The following is a 14,716-nucleotide window of genomic DNA, read 5'->3' on the forward strand; positions in this document are numbered from 1 at the left end:
CTCTCATAAGTTTTTGTATTTCTGTGGTGTCTGTAGTGATTTTTCCTTTCTCATTTCTGATTCTGTTTGTGTAGACTCTCTTTTTTTCTGGATAAGTCTGGCTAGGGATTTATCTATTTCATTTATTTTCTCAAAGGACCAGCTCCTGCTTTCATTGATTCTTTCTATTGTTTTATTCTCGATTTTATTTATTTATGGTCTTATCTTTATTATGTCCCTCCTACTGACTTTGGGCCTCATTTGTTCTTCCTTTTCTAGTTTCATTAATTGTGAGTTTAGACTGTTCATTTGGGATTGTTCTTCTTTCCTGAGGTAGGCCAGTATTGCAATATATTTCCCTCTTAGCACAGTCTTTGCTGCATACCACAGATTTTGTGTTGTTGAATTATTGTTGTCATTTGTTTCTGTATATTGCTTGAAATTTGTTTTTATTTGGTCATTGATCCATTGATTATTTAGGAGCATATTATTAAGCCTTCATGTCTCGGTAGGCATTTTCGTTTTCTTTGTGTAATTTATTTCTAGTTTCATACCTTTGTGATCTGAGAAGCTGCTTGGTACAATTTCAGTGTTTTTGAATTTACTGATGTTCTTTTTGTGGCCTCGTATATGATCTATTCTTGAAAATGTTCCATGTGCCCTTGAAAGAATGTGTATCCTGTTGCTTTTGGATAGAGTGTTCTGTAGATGTCTGTTAAGTCCATCTGTTCTAATGTGTTGTTCAGTGCCTATGGTTGTTTACTTATTTTCTGACTTTTTGATCTGTCCTTTGGAGTGAGTGGTGTGTTGAAGACTCCTAAAATGAATGTATTGCATTGTATTTTGCCCTTTAATTCTGTTAGTATTTGTTTCACATTTGTAGGTGATTCTGTGTTGGGTTCAAAGATATTTATAATAGTTACATCCTCTTGTTCAACTGACCCCCTTATCTTAATGTAATGTCATTCTTTGTCTCTTGTTACTTTCTTTGTTTTGAAGTCTATTTTGTCTGATCCAAGTACTGCAACTCCTGCATTTTCTCCCTATTAGTTGCATGGCATATCTTTTTCCGTCCCTTTTACTTTCAATCTGTGTATGTCTTTGGGTTTGAAGTGTGTGTCTTGTAGGCAGCATATAGATGAGTCTTGTTTTTTAATCCATTCAGTGACTCTGTGTCTTTTGATTAGTGCATTCAGACTATTTGCATTTAGGGTGATTATTGATAGGTATGTATTTGGTGCCATGCAGGCTTTAGATTCATGGTTACCAAAGGTTCAAGGGCAATTCCTTTACGATCTAACACACTCTAACTTAATTCACTTCAGGTGCTATCACAAACACAACCTAAAGGTTTTCTTTTTTTTTTTTCCTCTTTTTTCTTCCTCCTTCATTTTTTGTATGTTATGAATAATATTCTGTACTCTGTCTACCCGTTGGGTTACATCTATTTAGCCTTAGAAATACTTCCATCTATAGGAGTCCCTCCAAAATGCACTGTAGAGGTGTTTTGTGGGAGGTCAATTCTCTCAATGTTTTCTTATCTGAAAGTTGTTTAGTCCCTCCTTCAAATTTAAATGATAAGTTGCCGGGTAGAGTATTATTGTTTCAAGGCCCTTCTGTTTCATTGCATTAAACACATCATGCCACTCCCTCTGGCCTGTAAGTTTCTGTTGAGAAATATGCTTGATGGGTTTTCCTTTGTATGTGATCTTTTTTCTCTCTCTAGCTGCTTTTAAAAGTCTGTATCCTTGATCTTTGCCATTTTAATTATTATATGTCTTGATGTTGTCTTCCTTGAGTCTCTTGTGTTGGGAGATCTGTGCACCTCCATGGCTTGAGAGAGTATTTTCTTCCCCAGATTGGGGAAATTTTCGGCAATTACCTCCTCAGTGACACTTTCTATCCCTTTTTCTCTCTTCTTCTTCTTGTGGTATCCCTATAATGCGAATGTTGTTCCGTTTGCATTGGTCATACAGTTCTCTCAATATTTTTTTTTCTCTCTGCCTCAGCTTCTTTGTATTCCTCTTCTCTAATTTCTGTTCCATTTACCGCCTCTTCTACTACATCTAATCTTCTTTTAAATCCCTCCATTGTATGTTTCATTTCAGATATGGAATTTCTTAATGATTGAATCTCTGACTTATATTCATTCCTGAGTTCTTGAATATTTTTCTGTACCTCCATAAGCATGTTTATGATTTTTATTTTGAACTCTCTTTCAGGCAGATTGGTGAGTTCAGTTTCATTTGACCTTTTTTCTGGGGTTTGTGAGATTTTGTTCTGAACCATGTTCTTTTGACGTTTCATATTTTTGTAGGGTACCCAGAAGTGCCAGTCTCTGGATCTTCTCAGCCCCTAGAGTGAGGTTGGGGGTTGTAGGGGAGCGATGCTGGTGCCTGAGGGGAGGAAAGAGCTATTTCCTGATTCCTGTCTGTGGTGCCTGTCTCTGGTGTCAGAGCCAGTGGGCTGAGCACACAGGTGTACGCCTCTTTGCTCGGTGTGTCCAGCTGTTGGAGGCGGGTCCTCCCTCTGGCTGACCTGTCGCCAGCACAGTGACTGCAGGTTTGCAGCCTGGTGCGGGTAGTCTAGGAGGAAGGTGCAGCGGGCTGCGTGTCACAGTGGGGGCCTTGGGAGCTGAGTAGGCAGAGGCATGGGGTGCCTGAAGCTCCTCAAGGTTCCCAACCAGCTGGGCAGAGTGCATCGGGACAACCTTGTCCAGCTCTCCCCTCCCCCGCGCAGCAAGCTCCATGCAAACCCCGCCCCTTCAGCAGTCCTTTCTCTGCTAGGAAGCCTCTCAGATCACCTGCCTTATCCCTTGTCCCAGAGTGGCCGGGTGTGGATCCCCCCCTCCACAAATGGCCAGAATCTGTCTCTTAAGCACTCCACCTGGCTGAGCTCCCCAACGTGCAGAGCACCACACAGTGTAATTTTCTGCTCCCAAAGCAGACCTCCAGGGCTGGATGTTCAGCAGTTCTAGGCTACCACCCCATCCCCCAGTCTGTTTCTCTTCCTCCCACAGGTGGGCCGGGGTGGGGGAAGCCCTTGGGTGCCGCCCGATTAAGGCTTTCATATGTTACCGTGGTTCATGAGGTCTGCTCTGTTTGTGAGGTCTGCATGCAGTCTCTTCAGCCTTCTTTCTTGTTGCTGTTTTAGGGTTAGTTGTATCAATTAACTACATTTTCATGCTGTTTGTTGTTTTGGGAGGAATTCTCCTTCTCACCCCTCACGCAGCCATCTTGAATCTCCCTCTTTTTGCTTTTTTAAGACTATCTCATTGTCTTTGGTTTTTAACTTTTGATTATTGTTTATATCTGTATGAATCTCTTGAGTTTTTCTTACTTGGGTTTGTTGATCTTCTTGATTGTGGCAATTTCTGCATTTCATGAAAATTGGAGAATTTTCCTCCATTATGCCTTTTTTTTTTTATATACTTTTCTGTCTTCTTCTGAAAGTCAGTCAGTCCAGTGTCTGGGCTTACTCAGAGATGATTTCTATCACATTTTTTTCCCTGTCAGTGGGCTATACTTGACTATTTCTTTGTATTCCTTTTGTGTGTTCTTTATTGTTTTTCTTAAAAACTGGACATTTTAAATATTTTAATGTAGTAACTGAGGACACTAGATTTTCCTTTCCTCCTCTGAGTTTACTGTTGTTTATCTGGAGTGCTTCCGTTCTTGTTTAGTGACTTCTCTGAACTATTTTTTTCAAAGAATGTATTCCTTTTTACATGTGGTCACTGAAATACTGTAATATCCATGGTCAGCTGTGACCTTTTACACATTTCCTGAACCAGTGGGAACCAACAGTTAAAAAGTAATCTCTTGGGGTTTGCAGACTGTCTCTCATTGAGGTATTCCTTCAGAGGTTAGTTAGGCTGCCAACAGCCTGTCTTCTGGCTGGCTGTCTTCACCGTCACTTTGTGCTTCACCTTGTGCTTGTACATAGCCCAAAGATAAGCTAGAGTTGCCAGCCTGTGCTCCTCTCAGGTGTTCTCTAAGCATGCATCCAGCCCTAGGCATGTATATAGCATTCTAGATTTCCTGGTTTACGTAATAGCCCTTTAAAGCCCTAATTCTGCTGAGTATCTTCCTCCTCCACCTCCTTATTCTGATAATTTTCATATTGTCTGCTGCTTGTACCATCTACTGTCTCTTGCCCCAGGTAGCTACTTGCAGTGTATGTCTAAGCCCTTTTGAAAGATGACACCTGGAAAGTCTTTCAAAATACACAGCCACCATTTTTGAGAACAAGGTCCATGTTCTCTTTGGCACCAGCAAGCTGCATGAAGAACTTGGTAAGCAGTCCTTATGGGCACTCTTGAACCTGGTGGAGGGGAGATGGTACACAGGTAAGCGAGAATGCTCCAATGCTTTCTTATGCAATTTAGCAGACTTTTTCTTTGTTAAATACTTCTCTCTCTGTTATAAGTTGTAAGATTTTAGATCTCTATAAAAGTTGATTTTGTCATTTTTTGCCAACCTAAGAGTTGCTTTACTGGAGGAGCTGATTCTTGGATCTTCCTACTCCTCTGTTTTCTATTACGTCACTCCTTTTATTTATATTTGAAAGATTGTTATCACTGGGTATATAGTTTAGGGTTCACTTTTTTGTCCTCTCAGCACTTTAAAGATGTATTCCATTGTCTTTCAGCTTACATTGTTTCCAACAAAATGTCTTATATATTCTTATCTTTGTTTTTCCTTATGCAAGGAATCCTGTTTCTTTAGCTTCCTTTGGAGTTTTCTCCTTAGCTTTGGTTTTTAGCAATGTTTATAATTTAAAGTATTTATTCTGCTTGGGAATTCTCTGATCTTCCATTTGGGTTTTAATATATTATTTTGGGTAAGTTCTTCTCTGTTATCTGTTAAGTATTCTGTGTTGTACTTTCTCTTTCTGGATTTCCAATTACACTCTATGTTCCATTTGATATCGTATCATGGCTTGTCCGATGGATGCTCTGTTTCATCCTACTTCCCCTGCTACTTCTGTTTTCCTTTAACAGACTTTGTTATTTAGATAAGTTTTAGGTTCACAGCAAAATCGAGCAGAAGGTAGAGTCATTCCCCTCCCCCACCCCATTATAAAATTGCTGCCCAGGAGTGGTACATCTTTTTACACTGAATCTACATTGATACATCATTATCACACAAAGTCCACGTTTACATTAGGGTTTACTCTTGGTATTTTACATTCTGTGGGGTTGGATAAACCCACTGCAGTATCATACAGAATAGTTTCAGTGCCCTAAAAAATAATCTGTATCCACCCATTCATTCCTCCTGTCCTAAACTCCAGCAACCAATCAACCTTTTACTGTCTCGATAGTTTTGCCTTCCCCAAAGTGCCATATAGTTGGAATTGTGCAGTATGTAGCAGTTCAGATCAACTTCTTTCAATTAGTAATAATGCACTTGAGCTTCCTAATGTCTTTTCATGGCTTGATAGCTCTTTCTTTTCCTTTTTTAGTACCAAATAATATTCCATTGTCTGCATGTATGTGCCACACTTATTTATCCATTCACTTCCTGAAGGGCATCTTAATTGCTTCCTTATTTTGACAAATTTGAGTAAAGCATCTATAAACATCTTTGTGCAGGCTTTTGTGTGGTTTCCAATTCATTTGGGTAAATATCAAGGAATGTGATTGCTCATAGTACTGATTGGTTGTAGTCTATATTTTGGCATATTCATTTTATTTTAAAATAATTTAATTTTTTCAGAGGACCTAAGTAGATGTTTTTCCAAAGAAGACATACAAATGACCAGTAGATACATGAAAAGCTACTTAACATCACTAATCATTAGGGAAATGCACATCAACACCACAATGAGATACCAGTTGACACTTACGAGGATGTCTATTTCAAAAAGACAGTAGGTAAATGCTAGTGAGGATATGAAGAATAAAGAAACCTTGTGCACTTTTGGGGGGAAATAAATTGGTGCAGTCTCTAATGGAAAACATTATAGAGGTTCTTCAGATAATTAAAATAGAAACTACCATATGGTCCAGCAATCGATTCCATTTCTGGATGTTTATCCAGTGGAAATGAAATCATTATTCTGAGAGGTATCTGTACTCCCATGTTCATAGCAGCATTATTCACAATAGGCATGGTATGGGAACACCGAAGTGTCCATTGACATATGAATAAGGAAAGAAAACCTGGTATTTATATGCAGCAGAATATTATTCAGCCTTAAAAAAGAGGAAATCCTGTCATTTGACAACACTGATGAGCCTGGAGAACAGCATTATGTTAAGTGAAATAAGCCTGGCAGAGCAAGACAAATACCACATGGCATCACTAACATGTGGAATCTTAATAAACAAATTGAGCACATAGAAACAATGACCAGAAAAGTGGTTACCAGGGGCTCTGGAGTAATGATTAAGGAGAGGTTGGTGAATACCTACAGACTTTCAGTAACAGGTGAATATTTCATGTATTACATGGTCAACTACAGTTGATAGCACTATATTATATAATTGAAATTTACTAAAAGCATAACCTCCTCCCCTAAGACAAGGTAAGTATGTGAAGTAATGGGTGTGTTCACTTGATGGGGAAAGTCCTTCACAATGTGGTATCAAATCATCACATTGTATACTTTAAATATCTTACAATCTTATTTGTCAATTAAATGTCAGTAAAGCTGGAGAAAGTAATTTTCCTTTTTTTTTTTAATTAACAGGATTGGTTTGAGGTCATTTTTAAAGTTTTGACTTATAAAGCACTTGATTCTTTTGTTCCATTGTGGAAAGACCTCTTCAGCAATGATTACATCAGAGTTACCAGTGTTACAGTAAGTATTATAGTTTTACATTTTAAAAATGTGTAAAACATTTTTCTATATGAAAAACGCTCTCTTTAATGAGGCACATCAAATACGTTCTCTGATAGACAATATATTTGAAATCAAAAAACTGTTAGAGCATATAATTACCATATATCCATACATGGCTCTTGCCACTGTAATGTCAATATGTTTTGTGGTTTTGAACAAAAAAATGTTACTGTCCTATATCAGGGGTCAACAAACTGATCTATCTGCCAAATCTTTCTAGCAGGCTGCCTCGTTTTGTAAGTAAAGTGTTAATTGCAACAGAGCTACACTCATTCCTTTATAAATGTTTACAACTGCTTTTGTGCTACAAGCTGTGATAGAGAATGAATTACCTGCAAAGTGTAGATTTTTTTTTTTGGCTGTTTACAGAAAAAGTTTGTAGACCTCTATCATACATCACACTATTTCTCTAACCTTCTTTTCCCTGAGATGAGATTGTTGAGCCTTTCTGGTTGCCATAGTAATATGAAGGACATACCAGTTGGCATTTCTGATGGCATCTCATTAGATTTGTTGGGGTTTTAAGACAGATCTAGACTTGGGTCTTAATTTGCAATCTCTGGGAAATGCAGTCAGTGTAATGGCAGATATTTTTCCTTTTATAGGTTTCATCAAGAATGCAAATTAGGATCTGCATACTATGATCCTGTATAACAGTTTAGGTATAATGGAAGTGATCAACAGTTTACACACTTACTTACAAGTTTTTACTGATTCAGTTCATTTATGTATCTCTTTTCTACTAGATTGTAGTCACCTTCTTTCTAATTGGTCTGGCCTTTTGTTTTATCTCTAGCTTTAAGACAGAAACTATTCAGATCAGTTTACCTGCTTGGAAAAACATCAAAACCTACCCTCCTTCTTTCCTCCAAATATAGGGGGGATAGAATTTAAGCATGTTCTAGTTACTTACCTGAAGCCTTTTTATTAAGTCTTAACTTAAACATAATAGCAAGTGTGGAAGTCTCCATGTAGTATTTTCTTTCCTTTCTTTGTAATTTTATCGCTGTCCTGCTTGTAATGGCTATGTAACTGTGCTCTTACCTGGCCATCTTACTAGTCCTATAGGTCTTAGCTGAGGTGTCATGCCTTCAGCAAGGCTCCTCTGACCCCTGAGTTGGGGTAGGGCCCCCAACTTTCTGCTCCTGTAATGTTCTTCACTGTTTTTTTAGCACCATACTTAACATAATGTTTTTTAAAATCTTTACTTACTGTTTCTGCCTAAATGTGCACTTTTGCGCCTTGTTTTCATATGGTCATCTCCCAGCACACTACTGAGTATTAGGCGGGCCCTTAGTGAGAATGTCTTTGATTACATATGAAAGAAGTTGTGTTTAAATAGATGTATTTAAGGAGAGGTTGAATCACCAAGAAATATTTAGCATGTTTTCTGAGTAACTGAATTTTTTTCATAAAAATGTAAATGTGATATAACTGAGTAGTGAACAGTAGTGATCTGTGACGAGGTGGTTGATCGAAATTTGTTTTTAGTCTGTTAGCTGGAGATGGTACTCTTGCTCAAGTTGAGATCTAAGAAGCATTTATTGAGGACATACAATTTTCTGAGGATTTTGCTGGATGTATTGGCAACATCTATTATCTTGTTTGATCCATCCATCCATCCATCCATCCATCCATCCATCCATCCATCCATCCATCCATCCCATGTCTGCATTGTAAAAGAAAGGAAACATGATGTATTTTTAGTAGGTGTAAACTTCAGTTTCCATCATTTGTAAAGATAATATATTAGAAATTAATCTGTTAGATCTCATAAACAAACTTTGGATCTAGTAATTCTTAATGTTGTGCTGTTTATTATTAGGCATTGTCAAATATTATCAGTTACCATATATTTATATATTTTACTACATACTGCAGTGCCAGGAAGTATGCTAGGTACTGGGGAGAAAGAATATGTACTAGAAACTTAGTTTTGTTCTCATAAAGCTTATATAGATAGAATTTAATCAGATAATCACAGATATATTCATCTAAACTGCCATTGGTGCTATGAAGGTAAATTAGAGGATTTTATGAGAATTTTACAACATGCCTTGATGTAGTCTACTTTTCTAAAGAAGAGACAGTTGAGCTTAGATCTGAAGTGGAGGGAAGGCTTGGGGGAGGAAGAGGGATCAGTGTACTTAGAATGAGACTGAAGGAATGGCATGTGCAATGACCCTGGGGTAGAAAGAATAATGGTATGTTTGAGGGCTGAAATAAAGCTGTGTGTTTTCTTTTTTCAGGGTTGGGGATAGAGAGTGCATGAGGTAAGACTTGTGGGGTGATGTCATACAGAGACCTGCTGAAATATTTTGAGAATTTTGAGGTGGTAATGGTGGTGGTTGTTTTAAGGAAGCCACTGTAGTGTTTTAAGCATGACAGAGACATAGTAAGATATATACTTAAAAACCACTATCAGTGCAGTATAATGATTAGATTGGAAGGGGTAACAGTCTGACCAAGGAGACCTATTAGGAAGAGGATGTTGCAGTATCCAGTCTAGGATGATGATAACTTGAAGTGATTTATTGTGGAAATGGAGACAGGTAGAATTTAGAGAGTTTTAGGGAGCAAAAAAAGTCATTTGATAAGATTCTTCCTCTTAATTTATGCCCAGTGGTCTTATAAATGAGAACATTGGCCATTTGCTGAATTATTGAACAGTAGTTAAGTGATGTTTGTATTTGAATACCCCTTGACCTAGCATTCTACTGTCTTTGCTAGACCTATGTTTGTTGATGTCTCATAAGATTTAATGTATAAGGACAGTTTTTTTAGCTGTTTATAATAATGCAAAACTAGAGACATTCTGAATGCTCACTGATAAGAAGTAGTTAAATAAATTTCATATATATAAGGAGCACCATTCAAGAATCCTATGCATTTGTACGGAAGATTCCCATTAGTTAAAACATTTCAAAATTGACACTTATGGGAAAATGGCAGTGTAGAGACAGCTTTAATCCACCTCCTCTCACCTATACACCAAATCTACACCTAAACACAGAGCATTTCCTTTTAAGGAGGAACTGAAGACTGTGTGAACACCTTCTACGCAAAAAGGGATAGAAACATCACATAAAAAATCAGCAGGAGAAATGGAGACACAGAAATGGAGGGAACCCTACCCCCAGCACAGCAACCCACACTGGGGGAGGGATATTGCTGAGGTACTATGATACAGATTTCCTATCTGGGTATAGAAAAAAAGCCGTGCCTCAATATACTTCTAGACTACAGATGAAAAAAACTGATTTTTATTGCTAAAGCACGTGCCAGTTAGAAGGGTAATGGCTGGAACTCTCTCCAGATCAGAGGTCTGGCGAGTGCCGTTGTTTGCATCCCTTCCCCACATCAGTAGTGACACAGGGAGCAGGACTGGGATGTATATACAATTTCAGACTTGGTCTTGGTGGCCTCCCAGCTCCCATACATACCCCGACTCATCAGCTGGAGAGGGTGTTCAGGCTGCAGCTGCCCTTAGAGTGTGGAGCCAGTCGTCCCTGAACCCTGGAGACTGCGCCTGAGCTGCTGCTGCTCCTTGGGTATAGAACCAGTGGTTGTGGAGGGGCTTTCCTGAAGGATGTGACTAGGCCTGCAGCTGTACTTTGAGTGTAGAGTCAATCACTACCCTCCCCTGGAGGAGGATATACCTGAGCCACTGCTGCACCATGGGCATGGAGCCAGTAGCTGTGGAGGCAGGGCTTTCCTCGAGACTGCACCTGCACCTGGATCCCTACCTCTCTGCCAGGGTGTACCCCATCAGTATCTTCTCAGGAGCCCCTCCGTTTCAGCTCCTTTACGCACCCTTCCTATCACACCCTGAGAGACCGGACACCAAGACACCTTCATGCCACACACAGTGGTCTCCAGACACCCAGCCAAAGCCACCAGGCACACATAGTCTACCCAACACAAGGTCAGTCCTTCAAGAGTGGGAGAGATATCCTTTTCTACTAATTAATAGAATCAAGTACAGAAAGTCAAACAAAACAAGGATGCAGAGGAATATGTATGAAACAAAAGAACATGACAAAACTTCCCCAAAAGAACTAAATGACACAGAGTTAAGCAATCTACTGGAGGTCAAATTAATGACTATAAAGCTACTCTTCAGACTTGAAAGAAGAGTGGAGCAACTCAGTGAGAACCTGTACAGATAGAAAATATAGAACAGAACCAATCAGAGATGATGAATACAACAATTGCAGCAGAAAATACACTAGAGGGAGTCAAGAGAGGATTAGAGGATACAGAAGAATGTATCTGTGATTAGAAGACAGTAATAGAAAGCATTCAAGATGAACAGCAGAAAGGAAAAAAGAATAAGAATAAATATGGCTAGGTTAAGGGAACTTTGGGTCAATATCAGATTTAGAAACATTCACATTATAGGAGGCCTAAAAGAAGAGAGAAGGAGAAAGGAGTAGAAAACTGTTTGAAGAAATAATAGCTGAAAACTTAACCTAGGGAAGGAAACATATCCAGATCAAAGAAGCATGAAAAACCCCAATCAAAATAAACCCAGTGGGGTCTACACCAAGACAAATCACAGTATAAATGACAAATGTCAAAGACAAATATCAAAGAGAGAATATTAAAAGCAGTGAGAGAAAAGCAACAAGTTACCTAAAGGAAAACCCCATAAGGCTGTCAGCTAAATTTTCAGTAGAAACTCTAAAATCCAGAAAGGAGTGGCATGATATAGTCAAAAGAGCTGAAAGAGGAAAACCTCCATCCAACAATACTCGCCTCATCAAGGTTGTTCATACTGGAAGGGGAGATAAAGAGCTTCACAGATAAACATGTTAAAAGAGTTCACTACCTTTTACAGCATCTTACTACGCTGATGGACAGTGACTGTGAAGGGGTATGTGGGGGGAACTTGGTGAAGGGGGGAGCCTAGTAAACATAATGTTCTTCATGTAATTGTAGATTAATGATACCAAAATTAAAAAAAAAAGTTCACTACCATGAAACCAGCCATACAGGAAATGTTAAAAGGTCTTTTTTAGGAATAAAAGGAAAGATGCTAACTAGAAGCAAGAAAAATATGAAAGCAGAAATGTCACTGGTAAAAGCAAACATATATCAGAGATAGATGAAACACTGAACAGCTAGTATGAAGGTCATAAAGCAAAAGTAGTAAAATCAATTACATCTAACAGTTAAGGGAATCACTGAATTAACAGGTGGGGTAGAAGGCATCATTTAAATATAATGTGGAGGAGGGGAGAGTAAAATACATAGTGTTGTTAGAATGTGTTCAAACTTAAGTGACTATCAATTTAGATTATTACATATGAAGGATGTCATGTAAGAACCCCAATGGTAACCAGAAGCCCAAAAGATAATGGATACACACAAAACAAAGAGACGGGAATCCAATAAAAAAAAAAAATGATAAGGCACAAGGGGAAAGCAAGAGAGGAAGAAAGGATCAGAGAAGAACAACAAAAACAACCAGGGAAGATTTAACAAAATGGCAGTAAACCTATCAGTAATTACTTTAAATGGAAATAGACTGAATGTTCCAATCAAAAGACACAGAGTGACTGAATGGATTTAAAAAAAAGACCCATCTATTTGCTGTCTACAAGAGACTCACTTTAACTCTAAGGATACATACAGTCTGAAACTGGAGGGATGGAAAAAGATATTCCATGCAGATAACAATGTGAAAAAAATGCTGGAGTAGCAATATTTACATCAGACAAAAAAGATCTTAAAACAAAAATTGTTACAAGATACAAAGAAGGACATTATATAATGATAAGGCACAATTCAGCAAGAAAGCACATCAATTTTAAGTATCTACATATCCAGCACAGGGCCACCTAAATGTATAAAGCATATGTTATCAGATATAAAGGGAGAGATTGATAGTAATACAGTAAAAATAGGGGACTTTTTATCACTTTTATCAGTGGATTGATCATCCAGAAAGAAAATCAATAAGGAAACAGTGGATTTGAAAGACACATTAGACCACCTGGAATTAAGAGATACATAACATTATATCCAAAAACAGTAGAATACATATTCTTTTCAAGTGCACATGGAAGATTCTCCAGAATAAGTCACATATTAGGCCAGCAAGCAAGACTCAATAAATTTAAGAAATTGAGATCATATCAAGCATTTTTCTGAGCACAATGGTATAAAACTGGAAATCAATTAAAGGAAAAGAAAATAGTAAAAACACAAACACATGGGGGCTTCGAGCATGTTGCTTAACAACCAGTGGGTCATCAAATAACTAAAAGAGGAACTGAAGAAATACTTGGAGAATAATGAAAGCAGAAATATAACAGTTCAGAATCTTTGGATGCAGGAAAAGCAGTCCTAAGTGGGAAGTTTGTAGTGATACAGTCGTACCTTAAGAAGCAGGAAACATCTCAAATAAACAATCTAACCCGATATCTAAAGGAACTAGAAAAATAGAAACAAACAAAGCCCAAACTTAGTACAAAAAAGAAAATAACAAAGATTAGAGTGGAAATAAATGGAAAGAGTGGAAAGAAACTTAAAAAATAACAATGGTAAAGATCAGTGAAACTTAAGAGCTGCTTCTTTGAATAAGCAGAATTGATAAACCTCTAGCTAGACTCATCAGGACAAAAAGAGAAAGGCTCTACTCAAGTCAGATAAGAAAGAGTACAAGTTACAATGATACCACAAATACAAATGATTGTAAGACAGTATTATGAAAAATTATATGCCAATACATTGGACAAGAGAAGAAATGGATAAATTCCTAAAAACACAAAATCTTCCCAGAAACTGGAAGAAATAAAAAATTTGAAAAGCTGAATTACTAATAATGGAATTGAATTGGTAATCAAAAACCCCCAACAAACAAAAACTGAATGCCAGAAGGCTTCACAGGTGAGTTCTACTGAAGCTTTAAAGAAAAGCTAATACTTCTCCTACTCAAAATAATTGAAGAGAAAAGAAAGGTTTCAAGTCATCCTGTGAGCATCACTGTGGTATCAGACAAGGACACTACAAAGAAAATTACAGACCAATATCCCTTATGAACATAGGTACAGAAATCCTGAACAGAATATTAGCAAACCAAATTGAGAAATACATTAAAAAGATCATTCACCCCCAAAAAAGTAGGATTTATTCCAGAGATGTCAAGATGGTTCATTAGCCACAAATCAATCAGTGTGATCCATCACATTAACAAAAGGAAGTGATAAAAACCATATGATCATTACAGAATATGCTTCAAAAGCATTTGACAGAGTTCAACATCCATTCGTGATAAAAACCCTCAACAAAGTGGGTGTAGAGGGCATGTATCTCAACATAATAAAGGTTATATATGATAAAGCCACAGCTAACATCCTTATCAATGGTGAAAAACTGAAAGCTTTTCCTCTAAAATCTGAAACAAGACAAGGATGCCCGCTTTCACCACTTTCATTGACTGTAGTTACAGAAGTCCTAGCCACAGCAGAGAGGGAAAAGAAAAGGCATCCAAATTGGTAAAGAAGAAATAAAATTGTCACTATTTGCAGATGACTTGCTATATATAGAAGACCCTAAAGACTTTATCAGAAAACTTAGAATTAATAAATGAATTCAATAAAGTCACAGGCTATAAAATCAGTGTGCAGAAATCTGTTGCCCTTCTATATACAAATAATGAACTAAAAGAGAAATTAAGAAATCCCATTTACAATTGTGTCAAAAAGAATAAAATACCTATGAATAAATCTAATCAAGGATCTGAAAGACCTGTACTCTGAGAAGTATAAAACATTTTTGAAAGAAATTAAAGATGACACAAATAAATGGAAAACTATTCCATGCTCATGGATAGGAAGAATTAATCTTGTTAAAATGGCAGTATGGCCATGAACTTACTGAT

The 14,716-nt window shown here is 37.6% G+C and overlaps 1 protein-coding gene across 1 annotated transcript in view; it reads left to right on the top strand.

The window, feature by feature from the left end:
- Positions 1–14,716, top strand: part of STAG1 (STAG1 cohesin complex component) — a 463,391-nt gene that overhangs the window by 118,487 nt on the left and 330,188 nt on the right. The window contains exon 2 of the mRNA XM_036877372.2: positions 6,676–6,786. Within this exon, the coding sequence (XP_036733267.1) occupies positions 6,758–6,786 (29 nt within the window). The 5' untranslated portion in view covers positions 6,676–6,757. The remainder of the gene's footprint in view (positions 1–6,675; positions 6,787–14,716) is intronic.

The sequence above is a fragment of the Manis pentadactyla genome, chromosome 1, assembly GCF_030020395.1.
Source record: "Manis pentadactyla isolate mManPen7 chromosome 1, mManPen7.hap1, whole genome shotgun sequence".
Taxonomy (NCBI): Eukaryota; Metazoa; Chordata; class Mammalia; order Pholidota; family Manidae; genus Manis; species Manis pentadactyla.